The sequence below is a fragment of the Lepidochelys kempii genome, chromosome 10 (genome assembly GCF_965140285.1).
Source record: "Lepidochelys kempii isolate rLepKem1 chromosome 10, rLepKem1.hap1, whole genome shotgun sequence".
NCBI lineage: Eukaryota > Metazoa > Chordata > Testudines > Cheloniidae > Lepidochelys > Lepidochelys kempii.
Window position 1 is genome coordinate 4,607,778 of NC_136389.1, and position 26,327 is coordinate 4,634,104.

Genomic DNA, 26,327 nt, shown 5'->3' on the forward strand with positions numbered 1-26,327 from the left:
CCCCCTGGCTGACTTAACTTTGGTGACAATTCTGCAGTCACCTAACTCCTCATCAAGCATAATAAAAATCTGTTCTAAAGCTTCCGAAAGACACTGATCCCTTTTCAGAGTAGCAGCTGTGTTAGTCTGTATTCACAAAAAGAAAAGGAGGACTTGTGTCACCTTAGAGACGAACCAATTTATTAGAGTATAAGCTTTCGTGAGCTACAGCTCACTTCATCGGATGCATGAAAAAGTGGAAAATGCAGTGAGGATCCTCTCTCCTGTTTGCTAGTAAGGGCATCATGCACCGGCAGTAGGTGGGGGTTAGGATGCCTTCTAAGGCCACGGATCCTTTATCCTCTAGTCTAAACGATGCCTGTGCTTCCCGTGAATCAGAGTTATGTGAGCCTAACAAGAACTGGCAAACGCTGTTGGCACTGTGCTGTATATCCAGAGTTAGTTTCTGTTTATTAAAGTGCTCCCAGTAACAGACTCACGTCCTTGTCTTAATCTTTATGTCTTGTTTTCCCTGCCTGGAGATGTTAGTGTAGTGAATCGGGAGGTTTAATCTGTTCTCCCTGTAGCATCTATGCCCTCCTTGCTAAAAATCTACCAACTAATTTAGCAGTGAATCGCCGCTGATGTCCCTGAGCCTCCTACTTCAACTAGGACACTAGGGGGCGCTATTTCTCCCTCTTTCTCCGGCAGTGGGAGAACGTCTGGCTGCTACTCTGAAACCTGTGTTAGAAAAGGCTCTCCTGGCATTAGGGTGCTCTGATATAGAAACCCCAACTCTCGTGGACATGTCCCCCATAGTTCTCATTCACAGAGAGCTGTAAGCGCACACAGGGCTTGGCAAAACATTTAAAAGACCAGGTCCCTGCCCTGAACTGCTTGCAATCGAAATTCAGGTAAAACACCAACCATGAGACCACCACTTGCGTTTAGAGACACCAGGCAATGTTTTAAACTCACTTCAAATGGGGACAGTGAACAGACTCTTGGGAATTAAAGATGGAAAAGGGCTTGTGGGCCAAATTCAGCCGGTGAGCAGATACGATTACGTTAAAGTCACTTGGCCAGATTGAAGCCCTGGCATAAATTGACGCAACTGCCAATGAAATCCTCCTCCAATCCAATACACCCTCTGATGCCTGAGAACAGTTCCCCTTGGAACAGGACTCTGTTTGACCCATCAGGTCACAAATATTCTACCTTCCCCAGACGGTTCATTAAAGCTTGTACAACGCTTTGAGATCCTTAGATGGAAAGCACTGACCAAATGTACAGTATTATTATTTATTCTGATTCACATTCTGTGATTTCTTAGTCTGGGTTGTCAATGTCACCACTGTGCTGTTCTGTTTCTTCTCCAGCCCCTCAAACTGTATCCTCCAGTTCTATTTAGAAACAGCAGCATCTGGTAATCACCTGCAGACGTCTCCAGCTATGACTTGGCTCGCAGTGCTGACATGTCCAGTGCAGTTTTTGGGTGCTTCAGGGGGTAGAATCATCTGAGCATTAATAGGGTGGTTTCCGCTGGAACAAAAGATCGTCTTACTGCTTCTCTGCCTGATTGAGATTCCTTATCAGCTTAATCTTGTGCCTGCCTGTCAGGCCCTGCATTTTAGCTAAAAACGGCCCACTACAAAATTGGAAATGACTGAAATGGCAGCGTTTCAGAAAGAGACGGAGGGAAGGACCTGTGTGCTTCTCAGTTAAGTAGCCAGGGTTTCCATAAAGTTAGATGAAACTCCATAGTCTACGACTGAGGGCCTGGGGTGGAGATGTGTACAGACATATTTAATTAGTAAGTTAGTTTGCGGCAGTTTTATTTCAATTCCAGTGATAAAATGTGCCTGGGGTGAAGAAAGGAAAAAGATGCTGAACGCACTGGGTCAACATTTTCCCATTGTCAAGCAAATTTGGGGTGCATATTAACCCTAAAACTCCCCGTTGAAGGTCCAAATTACTCTGACAGATATAGGGTAAAATTTTCAAAAGAGCCTACGCTCCCGTTTCAAAAGTGATTTGGGTATTTGGGGCTAGATTTTTTTTTTTAAAAGGTATTTAGATCACATTAGAAAAGGTCAATTACATGGTAGCAGATCTGTGGCTACCCATGCACTTATGAAAAGGAGTACTTGTGGCACCTTAGAGACTAACACATTTTCTTTTTGCGGATACAGACTAACACGGCTGCTACTCTGAAACCTGTCATTATGCACTTATGGTTGTCAGTGTGCTGCATGCCTTGGCCATTTGGAACTTTGCAGTCACAGTGAGGATGTAACTTGGATTCTTTTACTCTAGAAGCCAAAGCCTCTACCACCAGAGCTAAAGGAAAATCTCTATGAGCCGTTAGCAGTATAGGACCTATGACACACAGGCCAGCAGTTCCAGTCCCATCCAGAAGAGGGCAGTAGTATAGAAACTAGTCACTTGACATCCAGTCACATTCTAACCTTCAAACAAAACTCTTTCTCCGGTGTACATTGGTTCATTCTCACTGGCAAGTCACATAAATAAGGTGTTGGCTTGTTTCCATTGGGTTGTATTTTTTCTTCCCAGTGTCAGTACACTGTGCAGGCTTGAGTAAACTTCACAAGTGAAAGAGTAGTGCTCTGGAAAAGACACACAGAGAGAGAGAAAGAGAGAGAGAGAGTGTGTGTGTTTTGAGAGATTTCTCAGCCGGTATCAATGCAGAAATGTACCCCATCTCAACAGGTGCTGAGATCCCACAGAAAAAGAATGTAGCAGAAAGCTCCTTACACCATGACCCTTTTCGACATGACATGACTTGACAAGAATACCATGCATATTGCAAACTTAGGGCCTGATCCATCCAGCTGTTGAGTGCCCTGTGACTCAGTGGGAGTTAAGGGCACCCAGCAATGCACAGGATCAGGCCTTTGGAAGAGGGAAACTTTAAGCAGCACCTGGGAAGCTCAAATGATGTGTATAAATCTCAATATAAGGTGTTTCTCACTACATGATAGCTGCTGTGGTAGACAAGGGGGAGGTCTGGTGGAGAGGACAGTGGGTGGGTATTAGGAGTCTTGGGTTCTTTTCTTGATCTGCCACTGACCTCCAGCGTGACCTCGGGCAAATCCCTTTGCCTCTCTGCGTGGCTCAGTTTCCCCATCTGGAAAACGGGGATGTTTGATGCCTAGATTGTAAAGCACATTTAGATTATCTTGTCATAAGTACTAAGTATTGTTATTTATTGCTTCCACCAAGACACAGGCCCTTACCCTGCTGTTCCAGGAGGCAGCATGCAAAAGTTGCAATCCCTAGAACAACTTGATTCAAATCCTGCTTGCCTTATTCACAAGAGTAGTTCCAGTGACCTCAATATAACATATACATCGAATACCAGGGGTGTTTCAGAAAGTTAAATCAGACCTATTGAAGATGAGCAGGGTGAATAGGTAGAGCCCTGCAAATCTGCAAATATCTGCTTTATATGAACAGATATGAACACATATCTGTGAACTATGTTTCCAGATTGGATGTGGATACAAATTTTGTATTGGCGGAGGGCTCTACAAATCAGACCTAACCTTCCAGAAATGTATAGGCAGTAGATCTTGTGCTTAAGTCACTATCATAGGACTCAGGAAACCTATGCTGTGCCACAGACTTCCTGTGTGACCCTGGGCAAATCACTGAACCTCTCTGATCCTTAGTTCCCCCATCTATAGATGGGATGATAATATTGCTTTGTCTGTCTTGTCTATTTAGATTGTAAGTTCTTTAAGGCAGGGCTGTCTCTGTGTGTTTGTAGAGTGTATAGCACAATGAAACCCTACTGCAGCTAGGAATTCCAACTGCTACTGTAATTGAAATAATAATATAATACAAGTAAGTGCATAGTAAGAATGCACTGAATTTTCCATGAGAAAACAGCAGACAGGTTTTTGGTTCTCTCTGAGGTTTGCAAAAATGTATTTTTAATGTGACCCACCTCAAGTATTTGATTTTGAAAAAAAGTCCCACATTGTAAATTGTTTCCTTTTAACTTGTTTTGCAAGCCCTAAGGTAACTGAATAAACCTTTGAATGGTTTTCCCCAATCTGAATATATATGTGCACTGTATTTATACTTACACATAAGAGCTGATGCAGTAGAATTAAAATTGACTTTCTCAGTGTTGATTGTTAATTGCCTGGCATTTGGCTATCATCTCAATCCTTATTGTTTATTTACAGCATATTTCCCCCTTTGATTAGAAACTCTGCCGTAAAAAAAGTTTGTTGTAAATCCCTTTGCATGATGTAAGTGATTTAAAACAATAATTAGAGTGCCATAAAAATGAAAACATGTTTAGTTAATCGATTGTAGGCTGTAAAACAGGTTTTTACCTTCCAGTTTTATTGGTATTCAATCTCCGCTTGATGTTCATTTTAATTTAGAGACAAACTTTTCAATTTCCTTTTTTTGTCGCTGTGGGTGTGCTGTTCACTTGGGAAGGAAGCAGTTGGAACTAGAAAGGATTCTGCAAAATGAGTAGAACGCTTTTTGGCGCAACGCCCCACCTCTATTGCATGCATCGCAAATGGTTCAGTGGCACCCATAGATGCTGTTGTCATTACGGCTGATGTGGTATTTTCATCATAATGTTGTACTTTGGTGCTCAGCCCATGTCAGGGGCCTGTTTTGTCGCACACCTTGATTGCATACGTTCAAACACTAAGGTCATCACTGGGAGAGGAACCAGAATTTTTCAGTGCCAAAAGCACAAATTGCTGCTTTCTGAGTCAGGGTCTAATTCTCATCTGGTTTAAATCGGCTTAGTGGCTTTGTGAGTAATGTGGATTTACACCAGCTGAGGGTCTGGACCTAACTCAGTAAATAGCAGGTGCTTGTATCCACTGGCGCCAGCCACTAAAGAAAGAGATGATCATATGCTCTGAGCTAATGAACAGAAATGTTCCTCTCTGGGTGAGCCAGGAATGGTGTTCATCACTGCAAAAGGCCTGAAAATCAGCCCTCTGTGACATACTGTGGTGTTATCCAGACCAGGGAGGGGCTGTGTCATCGCCTTCCCCCTTTTAACTGGAGGCCCCTGCAACGTTTCGCTGCTGTATATCCCAACCTGGATCGCTCACAAACAGCCTTCAGCATGCAGGTGTCCCCAAGTGTCTATGTGTAACTGCAGCCTGCTAGCCACACTGGGGCTCTCGTCAGCCTGGGTTACTACTGCAGGGTGACCCCAACACACTCCCAGTCCAAAAATGTATGTTCTGTACTGTCCAGCCCACTCCTGGACAGTCCAGAGGTATTAGGTCTGCAGTCCCTCTATGGGAACAATACACAACAACTTGCCACCTTAAATGGAGTTACCCAGACAGTTTAACTTAAACACACTGGATTGGATTAAATAATACAACAAGTTTTATTGACAAAAGAAGAGAGGATTTTAAGTAATGAGGCATAAAAGTCATAAATCGTTACACAAAAAATAAAGACAAAACATTTCTTAGTGCCTAACTTAACAAACTATACTTGATTCAAGGCAAAGTCCTAATCACATCATTCAAAAGCATTACTTACCAAAATTTTCAGGTCAGGACCCCTCCTCCAAAGTCCAATCGCTGTTTCTTTTGTCTTCCTAGGTTCAAGGAGTGAGATGGACAGGGAGAGAGATACCTTGGGGTGTTTGCCCCTCACTTTTATAGTTCAGTCCCCCCCCCATAAAGTTCTATCCATCTGAGCAGAAGGAAATACGGAGTCTAGTGAGGAAAGATTCTTCATGCGGTTTTCTTTCACTTGTGTGTGCTCAGATGCAGATTTTCTTTTCTCTCTTGCTGTCTGAGGACTCTGTTTACAGCTTATATGCAAACTGAAGTAACTCTACACCCCTTTCTTTAAGACATGCTTGACCAGTTATGCCTTAATTTGTGCTACATGAGTTGGAACATGTGCCTTTAACATTAGATACGGGAGATTTCATAACTTTACACCCAGTTTTGCTGCATACATTTCACCATGATAGTGTTGACCAGCGAGTTATTAGTTTTCAAATGTTACCTCACAAGGCCTATTATAAGATTATTATACTAGGGTGTACAGTGTGAATACAGGTGTGGCTATTGCCGGGGGGAAGGAATGTGGCATAGCTAGAGATTTCCATAGCCCCGCAAGCACCTCCTGCTCCATGCTGGTTCTGACCAGACACCTTTTAATTTAACTCCTTGTGTTGCCTGGAAAATATGAATGGACAATAGGCTAAATTTTGGCTCTGTTAGCCTACTCAGGATTTGTACTGAGAACTCCCTATTGCATTCATAAATGGGGGAGGCATAGCTCAGTGGTTTGAGCATTGGCCTGCTTAAACCCAGGGTTGTGAGCTCAGTCCTTGAGGGGGCCATTGAGGGATCTGGGGCAAAAAGTGGGGATTGGCCCTGCTTGGAGCAGGGGGTGGGACTAGGTGACCTCCTGAGGTCCCCTCCAGCCCTGATATTCTAAGATTAATTCAATGGAGAATTTCACATATGGATCAATAGCAGGCCTGAGCATTCATCCTGGAAGTTAATTTCCAGACTTAATGAAGCGGCTTGATTTAATAATTATTGTTGCATCTCTTTTAGGGTTCATTAATAATATATTAAGACTTTGCAATATATTTATGTATTATTGGTTGAGCTGGTAGCCACACTTATAGATAAGAGTCCATTATAAAGACTGTTTTTCAGTTGCATATAACTTTGCAGAACTTTAACCATTTGGGCCCAAATTTTCCAAGCTGGGTGTCTGCCTCAGGCTGAACTTTTTGGGAAACTTTTGAGCAAAGATGGCGTAGCCATTTCCAAGAACAAGGATGGGGGGAAATATGCTGTTTTGCCCAGGATAACCACTATTACAAATGTTTCCTTGAGAAACGCTAGCCCCTCCATGCTTTGGAGCAGGGATGGGAAATTTGGCAGGGGATCACCATGGGATCATACAGGTGTCTTTTGCTGCCCCTCTGCAAATCCACACAAATCTATTCAAGTGAGTAGCATGTGAAAACTGCCAGTTGCACATACACAGGAGAAGTTTGTTACATGTTATGGCAGCAAAATTCTTTGACAGATGCTGCCTGGCATTGAGCATGCTCCACTCCTACAAAGCTGACTGCGCATGCTCCCTCCCAGGGCTGCAGGGGCTGAGCCTGAGTTCACGGCTGGTGCCCTCTGTGGTGCCAGGTATTGGCATTGAGAACAATCTCAGACAGAGCAAACCGGTTTTCTCTGGCTCCCAGTGTTTCTCCTGCTGCTGCCCAGGAGAAGGGGGGAAAGCCTGAGCTGAATGCACAGGGGTGAGGAACAGAGGGGGAACAGGGCAGGTTGGGAATAATAGGAGCAGAGGGGGATAGGCTGGAGAGATGTTCAGGGGCAGAGTGCTCCAGGCTGGGGTGTAGGAAAGGGGACACCAGGTCTGTAAGCACTACTTGAACACACCCCTACAGAACCAGGACCTCAGCCTCAATATTCCTCTGCTGTCAGCTGGCAAAGGGCGTACCTCACCCCCACTCCTAGAGTCTGGTGCCTCGCCTGGGAAGGAAAAGGTGTGTTTTTAACTTGCCTAAGGTGTCAAAATCCTAGTGTAGACAAGGCAGGGTGTAGATTTAACAGCTGCTAAAGGGCTCATGGTAACTCCTAGGCTCCCCCCTAAACTGTAACTCCCCCGGTTTAAAACCCTGCCTTGTGTACACTAGCTCACACCTTCCCATCCTACTCCGGACAGAGCCTGAGGCTGGCATCCTGGATCCTCGACAGAGGCAGGGGTTCATTCTCTGGGTCTGGCTAGCGCGCCGCTGCCCCAGCAGGGCCCGTGCGTGTCCCGCAGCCGGAGCCCGGCATCCCGCCCCCGGGGCCGCCCCCCTGCTCGGGCTGAGTGCCGCTGGGGGCCGGGGGGTGGGTGCCAAGCTCCGCTCCTTCAGCCCGACGCTTCGCAGGCGCATCCCGCCGAGCGTCAGGAGCCCGGCTGGTCCCTGCCTCTCGCCCCGCCGCTGCCTGCGCCGTCTCCAAAAGGGGAGGGACTTTGCCAACTCCCCGGCCCCGCACCGCCGGCGTCTTTGCCCAGGTCAGGCACCCGCGGGACTCCCCTGCCCCGCCCGGGACTGGCCCCGGCCCCGGCCGCGGACTCCGAAAGGGGACGGAGCGGCCGCCGCACCAGCAGCTCCCGCCGCCTGCGCGCCCTTGCGGGGTGCCCGGCCGCGGTCCCCGGGGCTCCCCGCCTCGGAGCGGCTCCCCTCGGGCAGGGGCCGGGGACCCGCCCCCCGCAGCGGGGCAGCGGCAGAGGAGGAGGGCGGCGAAGGGGGCTGGCTCAGAGGTGGCTCCGCCGGTGCCCAGCGCTGGCCCCGGGACCGGGCGCTGCATCCTCCCGCGGCTGGGCAGCAGCCTGGGGGGCCCCCGCTGGGCCAGGCTCGCCCGGGCCCGCGGGGCGGCGGCGGCGGCGGCCGAGGGGAGCATGTGCCGGCCGGGCGGCGCTGGCCGGCCCCCGGCAGCGGCGCCCCATGGGCGGTAGCCGCGGCGGGCTGGCGGGGCAGCTGGGCGGGCTGCTGCGGGCGCAGCCCCGCGCCTCCCTCGGCCTCCCCATGCTGCTGCTCGGCACCTACTTCTTCTACTGCCTGACGGGCTCCTGCGAGCCGCTGCCGCCCGCCGCCCGCCAGCTGCGCCCGCCGCCCCGCGACCCCGCCGGGGACCGGCCCGAGGAGCCGGCGGCGGCCGGGGGCAGGTCCGGGCCGGGCAGCCGGCGCTTCCCGCAGGCCATCATCGTGGGGGTGAAGAAGGGCGGCACCCGGGCGCTGCTGGAGTTCCTGCGGGCGCACCCCGCCGTGCGCGCCCTGGGCGCCGAGCCCCACTTCTTCGACCGCGGCTACGAGAAGGGGCTGCCCTGGTACAGGTGAGACCCGGGACAGCCCGCTCCGCTCCGCTCCGCCCCGGGGATTCCTCCGTCGCGTTGCCCGGGTCAGTCCCGGTTCCCCGCACCCAGCCCGGGTCAGTCCCCGTTCCCCGCACCCAGCCCGGGGCACCCCCGCACAGCCCGGGTCAGTCCCCGTTCCCCGCACCCAGCCCGAGTCAGTCCCCGTTCCCCGCACCCAGCCCGGGGCACCCCCGCGTAGCCCGGGTCAGTCCCCGTTCCCCGCACCCAGCCCGGGTCAGTCCCCGTTTCCCGCACCCAGCCCGGGGCACCCCCGCGTAGCCCGGGTCAGTCCCCGTTCCCCGCACCCAGCCCGAGTCAGTCCCCGTTCCCCGCACCCAGCCCGGGGCACCCCCGCGTAGCCCGGGTCAGTCCCCGTTCCCCGCACCCAGCCCGGGTCAGTCCCCGTTTCCCGCACCCAGCCCGGGGCACCCCCGCGTAGCCCGGGTCAGTCCCCGTTCCCCGCACCCAGCCCGGGTCAGTCCCCGTTTCCCGCACCCAGCCCGGGGCACGCTCGCGTAGCCCGAGTCAGTCCCCGTTCCCCGCACCCAGCCCGGGTCAGTCCCCGTTCCCCGCACCCAGCCCGGGGCACTCCAGTGTCGTCCGGGTTCGCTCCTGCTGAACCTGGGGCACTCCTGTGTTCTGGCTGGATTCGCTCCTGCTCCCAGGCCACACGGTCCAAGTGACTCCTCTGTAATATACACCGGTTTAGCCCCCTTTCCCTGCACTCAAGACAGGTCACTCCAGTGTAACCTGGCTTCAGTCCTGCTCCTCCACCCAACCCGGGTCACTCCAATGTAATCCAGGATTGCCCCTGTTCCCACCGGACTTCATTCAAGTTACTCCTCTATAATATACTCCACATTACCCCCTTTCCCCACACTCAACCGAGGTCACTCCAGTGTAATGTGCGTTCACTCCTGCTTCCACTCCCAGTCAACCCCAGTGACTCCTCTTTAGTGTAATCCAGGTTAGCCCCCTTTCCCTGCACTCAGTCCAGGTCACTAATCTGGATTCACTCCTGCTCCCACCCAGCTCCATCCAGGTTACTCTGTTGTAATCTGGGTTACCCCCTTTTTCGGCACTCAATCCAGGTCCAATGTAATCTGGGTTTACTCCTACTGCCCCACAATCCAGATCACTCCTCTTTATTGTAATTCAGGTTCACTCCTGTGCCCACCCCACTGAATCCAGGTTACTCTATTGTAGTCTGGGGTCCCCCTGGTCCCCCCAGTCAATGCAGGTTACTCTTTTTGAAAATAATCTGGGTTCACTCCTGCTCTCCCCACTTAATCCAGATTACTCCAGTATAATCTGTGTTCATCCCTGCTCACATCCACTCAATCCAGGTTACTCCTCTTTAATATAATCCCAGTTAGCTGTTGCTCCCAACAATTCAATCCAGACTAACCACCCCCTAATCCATGCAATTCAGGTTGCCCTCTGCTCCCATTCAACTCAAACCAGGTTGCCCCTCTAAAATTAATTACTGTCTCTTTAAAAATTTTCTATGCACACTTTTTGAGGGGGTTATGGTGTGGAAAGATGACCTGGGTTGCATTGGTTTTGTCCCGTCCCTCCCCGCATTAGAAAAAGGCAATAATAATCTTTCAAGGCATGAATGGGCTGTTAGTTTAAAAAACAATCATGCCAGGGAGTGTGTATGTGGGAACCCTGTACCTAATTTTTATTAGCAGAGTGACTAAAATGCCAAGTCTAAGAAATCGACTTTATGTACAGCCTTTATAAAAGCGTGCCTAGCCTTTCCCAATCTCTCCCTCCTTGGGAAATCATTCACCTCCTCTGGTCTCTGCGGATGCTGCGTTTTCATAGCACAGCAGGAATGAATGCCCCGTGTGCATAATAAATCATGAGCCACTTCTCTGCAGCATCATACAGTTTAAAGTATGCCAACCTGTGTCAGACCCGTGGTGGGGTATCTGGTAATGCCTTGGTCTCTGCTCCAGTGCCAAAGCAACAGGTTTACAGTGATCAGGCTTTAAGTTCCAGCCCGTGCCGCCCTGTGTGCTTTGGAAAGCTCTGAGCACGTGCTGGGGGCTCTCAGTCTAAATTATTAATAATAATCCGTCTAATTTTTTTTATTCTTAACACTTAAAAACAACTTTTTTTTTTTTTAAAGGGAGGCTGACAGAAGTTCCAGTACTAACCCATACTTAAAATGACCTTTTATGCCTGCTAGTTGCAAGGCTGGCTTTCGCTGCAAAAATGTTTATCAGAACAAAACCTGTCTTGTTTCCTGAGTCTGAATGTTATTTCAGGGATTCGGAGGCCAGTGATCGACCAATCAGTGGTCTTAATAAAAACAAAAATTAAATTGCAGGCATGGATGGGAACAGTCCATTGCAAGTTTGTTGGTTAATGTCAGCATGAACCCAGTGAATCTTACATGATAGGAAGCCCTGGGTCTATTTTTCAGAGGAGTTGATCGCCAGCTGTTCTCACTGCCTTCAGCTGGAGTTGTGAGTGCTCAGTAACTGTGCAAATCGGGCCCCCTGTTCTTAACGCACCATACTGTACCTATCTGTGGCAGGCTTCGCTGGTTCTGGGACAGATGGCATAGGTTAAGGAAAGACTGATGAATCTAGAGACTTGGCTTCTGAATTACCTGGGATTTATGGTTTTAACCCTTAATATTTTATCCTTGATACACCTGCAATTTTTTCCCATTTCCTTTTATGGTGTTTCATTTAGGGAGTTTAAAAAAGACTGAGTACCCATTAGCATTGCATGACATGGTTGAATCGATCAAAGGAATCACTTATTTACAGTGGGTTGGAAATATTGGCACAGTGGAGAGAAGCGGGAAAAAAACTATTGTCTGAATTCCTTGATACGTCACGGCCGGCCCGTTGTGTCAAAGGGCAGACCCGTATTGATTCAAGGGAGTTGTTTGGTTTCAAGGGTTTCAATGGAGTTGAACTCTTCAGGCGATAAAACCTTTGGAAGAGCAGCTACTGTGCATGTGTTGTCTATTAAACTTTCATATCTTGGCCAACTGGAAGTGTCTGGGCCAAATTCACTCATGATGTAAGTCCCCCAAAGTCAGTGAATGAATCTAGCCTGTTAGGTTGAAGAGAGCCAACATGTGCAGATTGATAAAGTGTCACTCTGTTTTATTCAAACATCTGAAAGTAATGAACTGGGGAGCCCTGTCTGTCTTTCTGTCGGTTCAGCTATTGTTTTCTCTTCTAAACCAAAACAAAAAAGATTTTTTTCTTTTCAATTACTTCATCTTTCTTCACATTTCTTTCCGTCGCGGGGAAGGTTTAAGGTAATAATTCTCCCTGAAACACAAACCCTTGAAAGTCAGGGCTTTGAATGGAAAGTGAGGTAACTTTAGCATCACAGTTGCAGCTCTGTAATACCACATCTGGGCTGTGAAGTTGTTGACTTAGTGCCCCTTCAAGTACAGTGAGCAGCAAAGGTATTTTTATGATTGTATTAATGTTACAAGGATTTATGATTTCATTTCTAAGTTCAATATATTCCTACGCTGTTGACAATAATCAGTCGTCTCTTTCTCGTTGAAAACTAATCGATGGATCTAACCAGCCAGAAAAACATTTTAATGACAATTATACACATTATGAAACCCCATACAGAAGTTAGAATACTCTTAAATGGCTACAGTGGAGCGAAGAGAAAGTTGCAGCGTGTACCGCAGAGGTATAAAATGAGTAAATATGCTTCGTGCCGCATTAGTTGTGAATTTTGAGGGATATAAATGTTTGTAGGGAGTTTAGGTGAGACCAACGAAACGTTTTAAAATGGTTCTGAGCATTGTGGAATCAGTGGAAATACAAGTAGAGAACATTTTTATATCGTTAACTGAATACCAGAAATGAGTGCAATATTCTATAAAGATGTGACTGTTTTCTCTCTGGTAAAGAAGAATCTTTAAAGACACTTCGCTGTGATTCAGAGTAGAACAAGTCTGCATTCAAAACAATATGTATAAGAATATTTCTTCTATTACTCTTTGCTTTTCCAGTTTTATTTTCATATGAAAATGTGTTTTCATTGTTGTTTCTTCATTTAACGTCAGACTGAGCTAAAGTTGAGATGTGCCTGTGTGAAAAGAGAAGGTGGATAAAAGTTTAAACTTTTCCTAGGACTGTCTCAAAGTGGTGTAAACATTTTTTTTTAAATATTTGAATGAGCCAAGAAACTAAAATTACACCAAAGCTTTTAATGTCAACACATTGGGGCCCTGGGGCACCTGTATAGAGTTGTTGCTTGCCTTAAGTAAATTAAAAAAAAAAATTCCTCTAGAATATGTACAACTCCAGATTCCCCTTCTTCATAATCATAGTTCAGTTTCCCGTGCTTGGAACAATTGTTGTACTGAAATGAGCAGTATTTAGTTGTAGTTGTGGAGTAGTTTATCTTATATTATCCACTTAAAGCATTGTTTAGTTAATTGATTACAAACATTCATTCTAAGTTAGTCTTTCACTGTGTATTTAAATTCAATTTATCTGCTCTGCCTTTTTGAAAAGGGTAGGGTGGGGTGGGGGTCTTTGTTAATGGCTCGAAAGTCTTCAGCATAAACCGACCAAATATCTAATGTGACGGTTTTCTGGTTACTATAGGTTTAACTCATAATGTGAGGATAAACAGCTTTCCTTTCTGGTTTATGACATAAATAACCTAATGGACAATCCAAGCATGAAGTGAATTATTATCCTAAAGCAAAACCATTTTTTTTGCACTTAACACTGTGTAAACTAAACCTAAATGGAAAGCAAAGCTGATGTTTGTAGTCAGTTTGGCTACTGGGGTAACAATGCACTGTCTTTCAAAGGAGAAGGGTTTGTTTTTTTTTTAAATTTAAATATTAGCACTTTATTGTCTCTCTGTGTAGTTATTTCTCTGCTTTATGGAAATAAAGAAAAGGGAAAATGTAAATACTTCAAATTGCATGAAGACATAAGTTGACAAGTGATTTTTAGAATTCTAGCAGGAATATTTTTAGGGATGCTAGCTAACCATGAAGACATGGGGGCAGTTCTGCACTCATTTGGATTGGTGCATGTATCCCCTAACTCTACTGAAGTAAAGGGCCTCAGCTACTGTAATGCATTGACATAACGCCTTCATTTCACTGGAGCTCTGCCTATTTACATCAGCAGACTGTCTGGCCCAATGCAGTTAGTCTGTACTTGCCATGTAAACGGGATCAGAATCAGGGCCACAACCTGTATTGAAAGGGGCTGGATAGAAAGAACTGCAGAATATTTCAATTCAATAAAACTTTTATGTGGAGAATTTCTAGCTGTAAAAGGCTGTGGCTGATTTAACATACAACAGAAATTGCTCATCTCTGATTGTATAACTAGGGATTTTTTGGGGGGGGGGGAATCTAAAATGTTGCATTTGATTTTTTTGTTTGTTTGTTACTAGTGCTGAGATTTTTCGTTCAGATTGTTAGATCTTTATTTGTCCTCATGGCAGCTATAACTTAAACGGATTCTCTAAAATCTCCCAGTTCCTTGCTTCACAGAACGGCCTCAACGATTCTAGTGTCACGGGGAGAGTATGGAAAAGTTTGGATAATGGGGGTTTTGGGTAATTGAGGGAACTTTCAATGGAATGACTAGATCTTTAGGGACATTATGTTAGATAGCAGGGACTTCTGGGTCGTTAAGGTTTTTAAAATCAGCTGATGCAAAGAGCAGTTTCCCTGCACTGAAGCCCTGCAGAATGCAACAGCACAGAGTAGCCAGTTCATTGTCAACCGAATAACTAGCAGTGCATTTTCTATTTCCTCATCTTATTGACGATCCGCTCCGTCCCGCAGCCTGTATTTTGATACCTAAAGGAATACAGTTTTATAGAGGCAGGATAAGTGTGGTGCTGTGCCAAAGCACTAGATAACTCATCACATGTTTGTTGCCTCTGACAAACACTGAAAATGCAGCTGCTGAAAGATTAGCCTCTTGTGCCACAAAATTTCACACCGCGGATGTTGGCCCACATCAGATTTTTATAGGAACTTAAAAAATGCATACTTCATTAATTTTTTTTGGCATAAATAACAAAGCCACACAGTCATGGCTGCGTGTATGCAATGGTAACAGCTGGCAGGCCCTTGTGGACGAATATAAATGCTTGATCTGTGGACCGTGCTGTAGCGCAGAGAGGTTATGCATAGTACTTGTGCCCTTAGGTCTCCATCAATTTAATAAAACAATTTAAACCCGCTGAATTTATTTGAGCCTCTCCCTCCAAACTTTGTATTTCTTAATTTTCCGTTGTTCAAAAACAGTACACACAGGCCAAAAGGAGGAGCTAATTATTAATATTGTTTGTGTACACACTTGTGTGTGTAAAAAGAAAAGGAGTAGTTAAACCTTGCCATCTGCAAGCATTTCTTCTGTCTCACTGTTAGAGGCAAGTAACAATCTTATAAGGGAGCTGGGAGACAGGGTTTCTTGGGGCAGGCTTTCTTATAGGTAAACCTTGTTGTCCTTAAGTCTTTGCGCGGGCGTGGAAAAGATACACAAAAAGACTGCTGTGATTCCAGTGTTGCTCTTTTGACATTAGCTGAGAATGTTATTGGCAGTTGAAAAGCAGAGTTAAGTGGATGCCTCAAGGGTTTTTGCATGTGTTGTGATTTGTGCAGACAGATCAAGACATCCTATAGCAGGATCCGTTAAATAAATGGACATTTTCACTTCCTAGTGATCGCCAAGATGCATTTTGGCATGAAACTCATGTCCTTGCTTGAGGAAAGCTTTTCACAGAAGCATTTAAGTAATATATAGGTGGGGAGAGACAAAGAAATCTTACAAAATAAACATGGAATCAGATGACAAAACATCCAAGGAGCTTGACTTTAATGCATTATCTTTATTCGTTGACAAAGGCTAATCTGGTTTCCTAATGAACTAACTTCCAAATCTTCAAAGTTTGAGAGCAGTCTTCCTTTCACAGTGTCTTCCTACAAATTGAGTTCTGGAGCACACTTCTTAGTTATCATTTTCTTATCCCATTTTTTAAAATGTCAGAAGCAATGTCTATCTTCACGACCTCCAAACCCCTCACATCGGGTCACAACAATCCAAAAAATATATAAAACACAAACAAAAAGACAGAAAAGTCAATCAGGCTAGCCCCTCATTAAGAAATATTAAGCTTTGCACCTTAAATTGTCTGGGTCTGTAGAATAACTATTTAACTTTCTTTCAGCTGAAATAGTAAAATTATCTCACCTGGATAGCAACCCTTTTGTGTTCTTAGCTTGCTGTTAGTTACATAACATTTAGCCCTGTGCTCTGCAGACACCAAATCAAATGAGCCTCACATGCATGAGTGTTTGCAGGATTGGGCCCTCTCTGGGTCATTTGGCCTAGACAGTAGTTATGAAGCAATCTGTCGGGATGCAGGACATGCAGATTTTTGGCATTTTGCAAACTGCTTTCAAGTGGGATTAAAAATAGCTTTTACTGCTGCTAGGATGGAGAAGAAACGTTTGAAAATGTTTAAGATGATCACAGGGCAGGCATTATTCATGATGACTGAGATGGACTATGCTGTTGCTGTTTTGAAAACTCTTTGCAACTAAAGCATAATCAGCTCTGAGGCAAAGGGCCTGATTCTGATCTTATGTACATCAATTTCACACTAGTGTGACGCTGTTGACTTTAATGGGGTGGCTTCTGGTTTTGGCCCCAGTCCAAACCCCACAGAAGTCAATGAAATTCTCTTCACTCACTTCAACAGACTTTAGATCACACCATTAGACTGGTGCAACTGCAAAGGAATTAGGCCCATTTATTCTCTGTGTTGTTAAATAGACACCATCAGGTTAAAACTGATTAAGGCTGTGTGTTGCTATTAGCTATGGTCTTCCTGATAAAAGCTCTCACTCTTAGGATGGAGCAAGTTATGTTCTTTGCAATCAGCTGCGCAAGACTTTTAATTATTTTTTTTTAAACAAATTTGCAATGTAGTGAAGCTTTGGGAAGTGACATGGGGTTTTAAATGGTTCAAAACAGTATTGCCGACCCTAAGCATTCACAAATCGTGAGCCAGGCCCCAAGAAATCATGTAATCATGAGATTTAACAAATAATACACTTGGAATTCTTTTTATATTTGCCTTCTGGCTTTTGAACCTTTGGACTTCAGGTTTTCAAGCTTATCTCTGCAACCACAAGGATTAAAACTTACTGTTTTTATATGAAAACTCAGATTCTTGTGTATTTACGTGACTCCAGGGTCTGAAGTTTTAAGAAAAACCTCAAATATTGTGAAACTCTACTATAAAAAATAGCAAAAGCTACAGCACTGCTGTTAGCTTAATTATTATGGAACAGTTTTAAATAATTGTCATTGCAAAATAAATTACATTCAACACAAAACAATGTGCCACTGTGACATTTGCTCATATTTTCTATGCATTTGTGAATTTTGCATGTTGTGGAGTGTCATGATTTTTCTGCTATGACAATCAAATCAATGTTACAGTTAATATATTTATTAAAATCTTAGCTATGTTATAGATTAGAATATTAAAACGGAAAGAACTAAAAAAAATTCTAATTTACTCTTTGCAATTTATGCTCTTTGTTTACTTGCTGCATTTCTCTATTTGGACAATGACAATAAACTAGCCAGTTTCACTTTTGCTTCTAGTCATTTTCTCTGTCTGATTTTCATGCATTCATGCAGCGCGGCATTGTCTGAATTGCAAACACTACTTTTATTTATAAACTGTTTTCATTAGCTTAAAGGCCATCACAGAAATATTGGTCTTAAACTCTTTGAAAGCTTTTTTTAATACAAAATATTAATTCTGGATCAGATTTGTCCTGTGTCCCTTTAAGAAAAAGGACTATTTAAAAGTCGTATTAAAAGAAAAGTCGGGGCTGATTATCAGAAGTTCTGAGCACCTGCAGCTCCTGTTGAACATCAACGGGGATTTGGGGTACTCAGCTGTTCTGAAAATCCAGCTTCTTAATTGTTACGTGGATAGATACAATGCAACATTGCTGCTGTAAAGGGGGATGATACATTGCTCTTCTTGACTTGATGATTTTAAATTGATATATCCAGTGTATGATCATGCACATTGTATCTGATAACATGAAGTAATTGCGATTGTCCTGAAAGACAATAACGCCTTTCTTAGCAGCGACCTGACTTATTCTTGAAAATACCGTGGTTTTTTTTCTCTCTAGACAGCTTTTACAAGTAAATAATGACAGGAAAGTGGAAAAGGCTAATGGAGTTGGATGCTGCCTAAATGCAAATGGAATCTGTTAGTTAAGACTGTTCAAAGATTTTTAAAACAGTAATTATAGTCACCCTGCGAAGGAAGTGGGCTGCTCAGAGGAAGTTGTGGAGAGAAGCACAAAAGTTAATTGGAGAACATGCTTAAAAGCTTATTCCTGACCCTTTCAAAACTCTTCACTGTATTAAGCTTGGGTGGGGATTGAAAACTTGGCTAATGAAAGGCCTGGTTTAATACCCGGATTTAGCTCTAAATGGCTTTTCAAAGAGCTTTCAAAATCCATCTGCTTACAAAGCTCATCAGCAATGGACTGATTCTTCCCTGCCCCCTCTGCAAAAGGATGGCCTGCCCAAAGCAGAAGCTGCTGCATAAGAGTTGTCTCTGATGGCAAATACTTTAAAGAGTCAAGGGGTTAACTTCAGATCAGCTATCCTGCTCCCTTGCATGGGTGCTCAGGGGAAAGGCTATAAGCGGATAGCTTGGGAGGCAGTGGGGAGAAGGGAGTTTGGGTTTCACGCCCAGGGTCTAAGGGCCATGCTGAGCCCCAAGCAGGAGAGTTTCCCCTTTTCACTTCCGTTGCTCACTGACCCTACAAGGTACTGATCATTCTGGCCCCGATTCCAGCAAAGCACTTATGTATGTGCTTAACCTTAAGAATATGATTAGATCCCCATGAAGTCAAGGGGAATTTACTCACATGCTTAACATTAAGCAGTGTGGCGCACCGCATGTCCTTGTGGGAGGGACTTGGGAGACCTGGGTTTTATTCCTGGCTCTGCCACTGGCCTGCTGGGTGACTGCTCTGTGCCTCAGTTCCCCATCTGTAAAATGGGGATAATGATCCTGCCCTCCTGTGTTAAAGCACTTTGAGATCAACTGATGAAAAGCAGTATAGAAGAGGTAGGGATTATTGTTGTTGTTGTTGTTTTGTTATAATACATACTGAAGAAAAGACCTCTCTGATTGCATCTGAATATTTCTGCTGAGTCTCTCCACCTCCTTGCAGTCAGCCTCTATGTACCATACAAAGCAAGAGTATCAAATCCCAATCCCTCCTTCCTCTTTTTCTCTTCACAGTCTCCATTCCCCATCTCCTAAAATGAAACCAAAAATGGGGGTCACACAAGGGAAGGGATTTTTAAGAAAACCCTCCAACTTGCTTTAGGTTCCAAAGCTGCTTTGATTCTCTAACTTTCCTTCCTGCAATTCCCTCCCTAACTTTTGCAGCTTCGTTCATGGCCACTATTTTGAAATGGTGTGACGTGCATTAATCCAACAGGAAGGTCTCTTGGTTCTGAACCACATCAGGCTAGGGATAAAAAGGAACTGTAGATGGTGAATGTCACAAACTCTTTAGAATTCACTTCCTTTGTAGATATTTGGCTTGTGGGAGAAGGTGAGATGGGAATGAGAGGAAGAAGGGGCCAGGGAAGGCAGCCATCAAATGGGTTTAGGGTTTTAATTTTGAAAGCTTCAAAACTTAGAGAGGTTATGGACCAAATCCTGCTCTGTGTTATGGTGTAAATCTGGAGTAGCCCCAGTGAAGTCAGTGGTGTGAATCTGGCCTCTTGTCTCAGGTTCCTAGGTCAGGTTTTAACGCTGTGATCTTATTTTAAAGTGAGCCTTTATTTTCTAAAAGATCTACGGACGTGCTGCAGGAAACATTTACTGCCAAACACCACAGGCCTTACTACCATGAACAGTGGGACACCTTGCGGTGGTCTCATGCGTATGGGTGTGCTGGATCATGCTCTATTTTGGCTGCATGTACCAGTTACATCAAGCTCATGCCCAACAGAGGATTTTACAATAGCGGTGCCCAAACTTCATTCCGCTTGTGGCAGGGGGCGTCACATTGACAATTTTCTAGGAACCCCCTGGGGTGCACTGGAAACAGATAGCAGCTTTCCTCAACTTCAGTTTGGGGCTCATATCTGCTGTGGGTCTCAGCTTGCGGTGCCCCATCAGTCCGTGGCTCTGACTGAATGATCCTTGCATACTGGGCTCAGAGGGGTCTGTGGGCCAGAACCCCGTGTTAGGGTCCCGCAAGCAGTGTAGGGTTCAAGAGCTGCAATTTCCCCATTCATTTCACTTTAGCCACCCCGTTCTATGATTCTGTGGTCCCCAAACTGTCCATGTTAGAAGGTATAATATGCTAACCCATTACACAAAAATTGCAAACCCTCATTTTGAGCTAATGAACCTGGGTGAATAATTCACATCAAATAAGGTGGTTTGACAAATTGTGGCTTGTTTTTTTTTCCTAGTAGTAAATTGCTTATGAACACACACATCTGAAAGGTGTCAGCAATTCATAATTATTCGCTACTCCCTTTGGTGAATAGTTCTTGGTCTGCAGATTGTCCGAAATGCAAATGGGGACTGTTACAATTCGGTGTACACTTTGCTCTGTAACTTCAGCAACTAACTCCTGCCACGTGTCTGACTAACTTATTTTGAAGGTTTAAGTGGGACTTTTTTAAAGTGGTATGTGGAATGGAATTTCAGGCTGCAAATTTCAAATGGTGAATTGCACATCATGACTATCAATTAAATAATTATTATTTGTGAATTGTGTTACTGTCACACTCATGAACCCCGCGCTATGAACCAGGACCCTACTGTGTTGGTTGCCATACAAACACAGCACAGGAAGATTAGCCCTGCCGTGTAATCTTTTATTTGTGTGGTGTGTGTTATTTAGCTAAATTGTCCAATCAGGGAACAAGGCCCAATACCATGTGACTGATATAACTAATCAAGGCGGCCCGAATTTTGCATTTTGAATAATATAATCAAATTTGCTCCCTGCAAATATTCTCATTGAACATTTGCTTTTTGTGAGTAGCTGGGCTAGGAAAGCCTCAATACACAAATGTTCACGGACAGCAAAGGTGAAAGGGCTGCAAACATCTTGTAATCAAAACACACTGTCAAATTCGATTTAAATATTCACTGCAAATATTTGCCTCTCTTTGTCAAGCCGTAGTACTGAAGATGTTCCGAAGTGAAGAAATCTCGGCACCAACAGGACATCATAAATGTAAAATTCTTTATTTGAAACAGCTGATCGAAAGGAGCTGGTGTTGGGAGAGCGAGGGGGAGAGACAAGTGATTTCAGGCATCAAAAATAGCTGTGAATTTTAACACAGAACATTGATTACAAGCAGGAGAGAATTACATTAATGTAGTCACTTGTCACTGGGGTCTTATTAGTAATCTTCACTCATTAGTCTGGAGAGAATAAGAATGTGACCTTGTTAAGCGTCCTTGCTGTTGGAAGTACTGACCATTCTGGTATTGATTTACTACTTAGACCCATAAATACGCCGTGCGTTTGCGTTCTTGCATGCATATGCAGCAGGTGTATTTGCAGCTATAATGAAGAATTAGCAGTCTCCTAACCTGCCACCATTTGTACTCATTTGGTAGTTCAGCTGGTGAATTAGCAGGTGTTTTGGACATGCACCATATTGTGCAAAAAGGAGTCTCTGGTGATTGATGGGAAGGCACAAGAAATCTGACAGATACGGTCCCTGGAGGCCAAATCATGTTTCCTTCTCTCCCCAGCTTCTTGTGTTCTGTATAGGGACCTGGCTGCCGCAGGTTTGCTGCTGGTGCATGGGGGTAGGCAGCATTCTGGGAGCCCATCCATGGTGTCTGAACTCTGCCCTTGCGGCTGAGCTGTGAGAGCTCGCTAAACCCCAGTATTCTGAACGATGGAGCTCTTAGCTGGGGATAGCCCTGGGGCTGGGATGGTTGATCCACTGGCCATTCCCCACCCTGGATTCCTTCTGACCCTGGTGGATTTTGCCATCACACAACCTGCTCACTTGAGCTGGGGGCTGAGGGCAGAATTGACCCCTACGTGACTTTAACAGTCAGCCTTCTCTGGCCCCTTGCACCAGAAGTGACCCTTATCCCAGAACACTCTACAAACTTTAACTCAGTCCTGCAGTCCTTCTGTGAGGTTGGCAGATACTCTCCCCTTTCACAGATAGAGGTAAATAGAAGCACAAAGAAGCTAAAGTGACTTGCCCAAGGTCACATGCAGAGTCAGTGGCGGAGCTGGGACTAGCAAAAGATACTTGTTTTCTGAGCTCTGTTTTTAACCACTGGGCAGTGCTGCGCCAATAGAGAGTTTACAACTTTGGATTTGTGATTACTCTACCTTCCCCTCCTCCCCTATGCCCTCTCCCCTGATTGGCTCTGAACAGACCCTGTCCTGCTCTGGCATGCCTAAGCCATGTGTACCGTGACGTAGTTTTTAACTTCCTCAAGGCAATATTACTTATGGCAACTGGTAGGCTCATTTTGTTTTCCTTCATGCTTTTAGCAACATGCCGCCTTATCTAACGTGCATCATGCAACACGCATCTCTCTTTAAGTGCATCTGCTGGGGAGGTTGTAGGGGTGCAGAAGTTAGCCTGTCCTTCCGTTCAGTTGTATAAATGTGCACTTTTCAAATGGCTGATTGCACCCCGACAGCTTCCGGTGCTGGATTATTCGAACACCCCAATGCCGTGTGGTTGTTGCTAATCTTGCCCTGTGTCTTGAAGTCGCACTGTAATTCCTAGTGACAAGTTGTGTGTCAACGCCCGATGGAGGAACTGTCAATAATGATGGAAGTGAAAGCAGTTCCCCAATTACCGGGTGCACAGAGTGGGCTGTTAAAGGAATATGAAGAAGGTGTCATTGATCAGGTGCTCGACTAGGAGCTCTCCAGCGTGTCAGTACGCAGTCCCTCATTACTTACACTTGTCAATTGATGCTTAGGGTTTGGGATGGAGCCATTGGCAAGGGACTGAATAGGCTGCCAATAAAATGCCGTCCATCGACACAGCCTGCTCAACAAAAGTGGCATGCTGAGGTCTCCTGGGTTATTGATGGCAACGCAAACCTTTTCATGGACTGTCCTAACCTTGCTCGCGTTTGCCTGCCAAGTCCCTTCCCTGAAGTGACAACTCAGTGGGGTGTGTGTGCTGGGGCTGCATTTGAGCCACTGAGCTTTTGGCATAAGCGGGGGAGATTATTCTCTCCAAATGAGAACGTACGCTGCTTCCTCTGGCCGCTTTTATATGTCAGAAAGTCATGTTCCAAAGCCACACAGACGGTGAGAAAAATGCAAGGGCCGCTGCCAAGTCAGTTAGGCTCAGAATTTTGGTTTTGTTGAAGGAAAGAAATGCTCGTTTCAATGAAAAGCTTTTTGGGGGTAGATTTAAACATTCGCCTGCCGTGTTGTAGACCGAAGCATGAGGGAAAAACCTACATTCAGAAGTGAAATTGTTTCACTTTGCCTGGCTGGTCAATCGATTTTTATTTTGTGTCCAAGTGAATGAAATGCAGCAGGTGAACAGGCAGGATGCAGAATGGTTATTGGTTACTAAAAGGGAAACGAAAATTCGTGACGGAGGGCCTGGTTCTCCCCGGACTTCCACATGGTTTTGTCACTTATGCCTGTGCAACAGGGGTGTAAAATGTCACCAGATCAGAATGCGCTCGTGTTGCACAAGCACAAATTGATTATTCATTTCAGCTGCGGTAGAATCCAGGTACAGTAGAACCTCAGAGTTAAGAACAGGAATGGGAACAACGAGATCCGGACTAACATGGCTACCCCTCTGATCGTTGGTATGGAGGCTGTTTGTTTGTAACTCTGAACAAACCGTTATGGTGGTTCTTTCAAAAGCTCAAAACTGGACAGTGACTTAATACAGCTCGGGAGCTTTACCACGCAGAAAAAAATGCTGCTTTCCTTTTTTTGGTAGTAGTTTACGTTTAACACAGTGCTGTAATGTACTCGCTTGTGTGTGTGTGTTTGTGCATGCGTGTCCTCTGCTGCTGCCTGATTCCGGTTCCAAAGGAGGTGTGCAGTTGACTGGTCGGTTCGTAACTCTGGTGTTCATAACTCTGAGGTTCCACTGTACCTCAATCCAGGATGAGGGCCCATGGTCTAGGCAGACAAGGAATAAAGAAGACCGTGTCTACCCTGAGAGCGTATGTGGTGTCCACAGTTGCAGGTGAGGATCATGCTGAACTGCTCTAACCCTATATTACGTTGAATAGAATGAGCCATATTTGGATTTCAGCTACATGGGTGTCAATCCTCTTGGCAAGTTGTACTACTTATTCACAATAGTACAGCTAAGAGCAGAATTTGGCCCCTGGTGTTTTCGTAACGAGGTCTGACTTGTTTGTCAGGATTTACGGTGAACCTGCTGGGACTTTAGTCTGAGGTAGCTACTGAAGTTATTACTTATTTAATATTTACAAAGCATCATTAATGTGTATGGGATTTCACAGAAATAAAAAAGACATGTTGCCCAGTGTGGACCTGTATGTTTTTACACACTCAGATATATATTTGCTTTCTGCAGTATGGCTTGGATTGAGGGAAGGTCAATCTTACTGGCTGCTAGTCAGGCTTTGTTACAGAATGAGGCACTGTTTGGTAATAATTGACGGTATTGCTCACCTCCTTTTCCTGTCTCTTCCTCTGTGACATGAGTACAACATTGGAGGACAAACATAGAGATCAAGTCTCCCGGCTAGAGCATTGCTGAATGGGTGTTGGAAATATTCTGCCGGTGTAGACGGTGTCAACTGGATTGAGTCCCATTCTAAGGGACAGTGCTCGACCCCACAGTTTAAACAGGGGATGATCATATTTTCTACCCTGGGTGTTAAATAGTTTGTTCTCTGCATGTACCACCACCCAATCCAATTCAACCAGTCGATGGTCCTGTACTGCTGACAACTCCTTGCTGTGACTTCAGGTTCCACCCACATAGTTTTTTGTTACAACCAGAACTGCTTAAAAGGGCACAGAAGATTCTGAGGTCGAGTGGAACACTGGACATGCTTATTTATTTGCATATTGCTACCCACAGTGCTTTGCAAGTGCCCAATTAATCTTGCAGCAGATGCTGGTGGTAGATCTCTGCTCACTTTTGTATAGCGCATTTCCCCCCTTTCTGATTTTCTTTAATTTCAATAAGCTCAGTGCAGAGCATCTCAGGTCTCTGCTTTTACCTCTTTTACGTTATTAGTTAAAAGTGACTCTTGTACTCAGTGAAAAACCATTGTTGGCTGACGCAGCATTTCCTGCTTTTTAATTAATTGGCAGGTCTTTTTTAAACTCAAGCTTTTTTCCAGCCCTAGTTCTGACTCTGGTCTCACTCATCTCAGAACCTGTCTGGGCTACTTTAAGCCAAGTAATTGGAGAACCTCCAGAGACCTCTGTTTGGATGATTATCCAAACCTTTTCTGAACCTCCTGGGTCTGATAGTCAAAAAAGGTGGTCTCCTGAGATATGAGGTGTTCTGGAGAGATTTCTGGTGTTATACCAGATCCATCTAGAAATACCAAAAAAACATGCTTTTATTTTTTTCTGATATTTCAGCACATCTGCTCCTGGTCCCAGCCGCATTATGAAAATGCAAAGGCATCAGGAACAGACTGAACAAGTATTTGTCTGAAAGGCTTGAAACCTCAAAATAGCAGATGGCTGTTGAGGTTGGTTTTGAGTCAGTTCCTGTGTTACCCGAACACAGTCTTCTTCCATCCTGCTTTCATAGTCAGAATGCTTCCATCCCTATTTCTACAGCCCTGAGTTTGTTCCTTAAATAGGAAGTATCCAGTGCCTTGGCCATTGCTTAATCCTGATTGAGAAGCCAACATCCCCTATCCCAGATTTTAAGGGTCCAATCCAAGCCCAAATGGGAGTCTTTCCATTGACTTCTGTGGTGGAAAAACTGGGTCCAATCCTCAGCTGGTGCCATGCAATCTTTCCATTGATTTCAGTACAGCTCTGTTGATTTACACCAGCTGAAGATCTGGTGCATTGTATTTCCAGGTACGGCTAACACAGCAGCTGGGAGGTGTAATTCCCAGCTTGGGCAGACATACATGCCCTAGCTCTGCTTGAGCTAACAACTGTCATTTGCTGTATGGCCCTGGCAGCATGGGCAGCAGCTAAGGCCAGCTACCCGAGCACAATCCTGATGGAGCCCAGGTACGTACTCCAGCAGCTAACCCAAATTCCCATGGTGCTGTGGCCATGTTCAAGCAGAGCGAGTGTGTGTGTGTCTATCCCTGCTGGGAATTACACCTCCCATCTGCTGTGTAGACATACCCTAAGGGACCAGATTCTGTTCTCATTTACACTGGTGTATATC

General features: G+C 45.2%; 1 protein-coding gene across 1 annotated transcript in view; it reads left to right on the forward strand.

Moving 5' to 3' along the window:
* The first annotated feature begins 8,485 nt into the window (after window positions 1-8,485).
* The window catches only part of HS3ST6 (heparan sulfate-glucosamine 3-sulfotransferase 6), a 114,392-nt gene continuing 96,550 nt past the window's right edge, over window positions 8,486-26,327 (forward strand). The window contains exon 1 of the mRNA XM_073361516.2: window positions 8,486-8,874. Within this exon, the coding sequence (XP_073217617.1) occupies window positions 8,486-8,874 (389 nt within the window). The remainder of the gene's footprint in view (window positions 8,875-26,327) is intronic.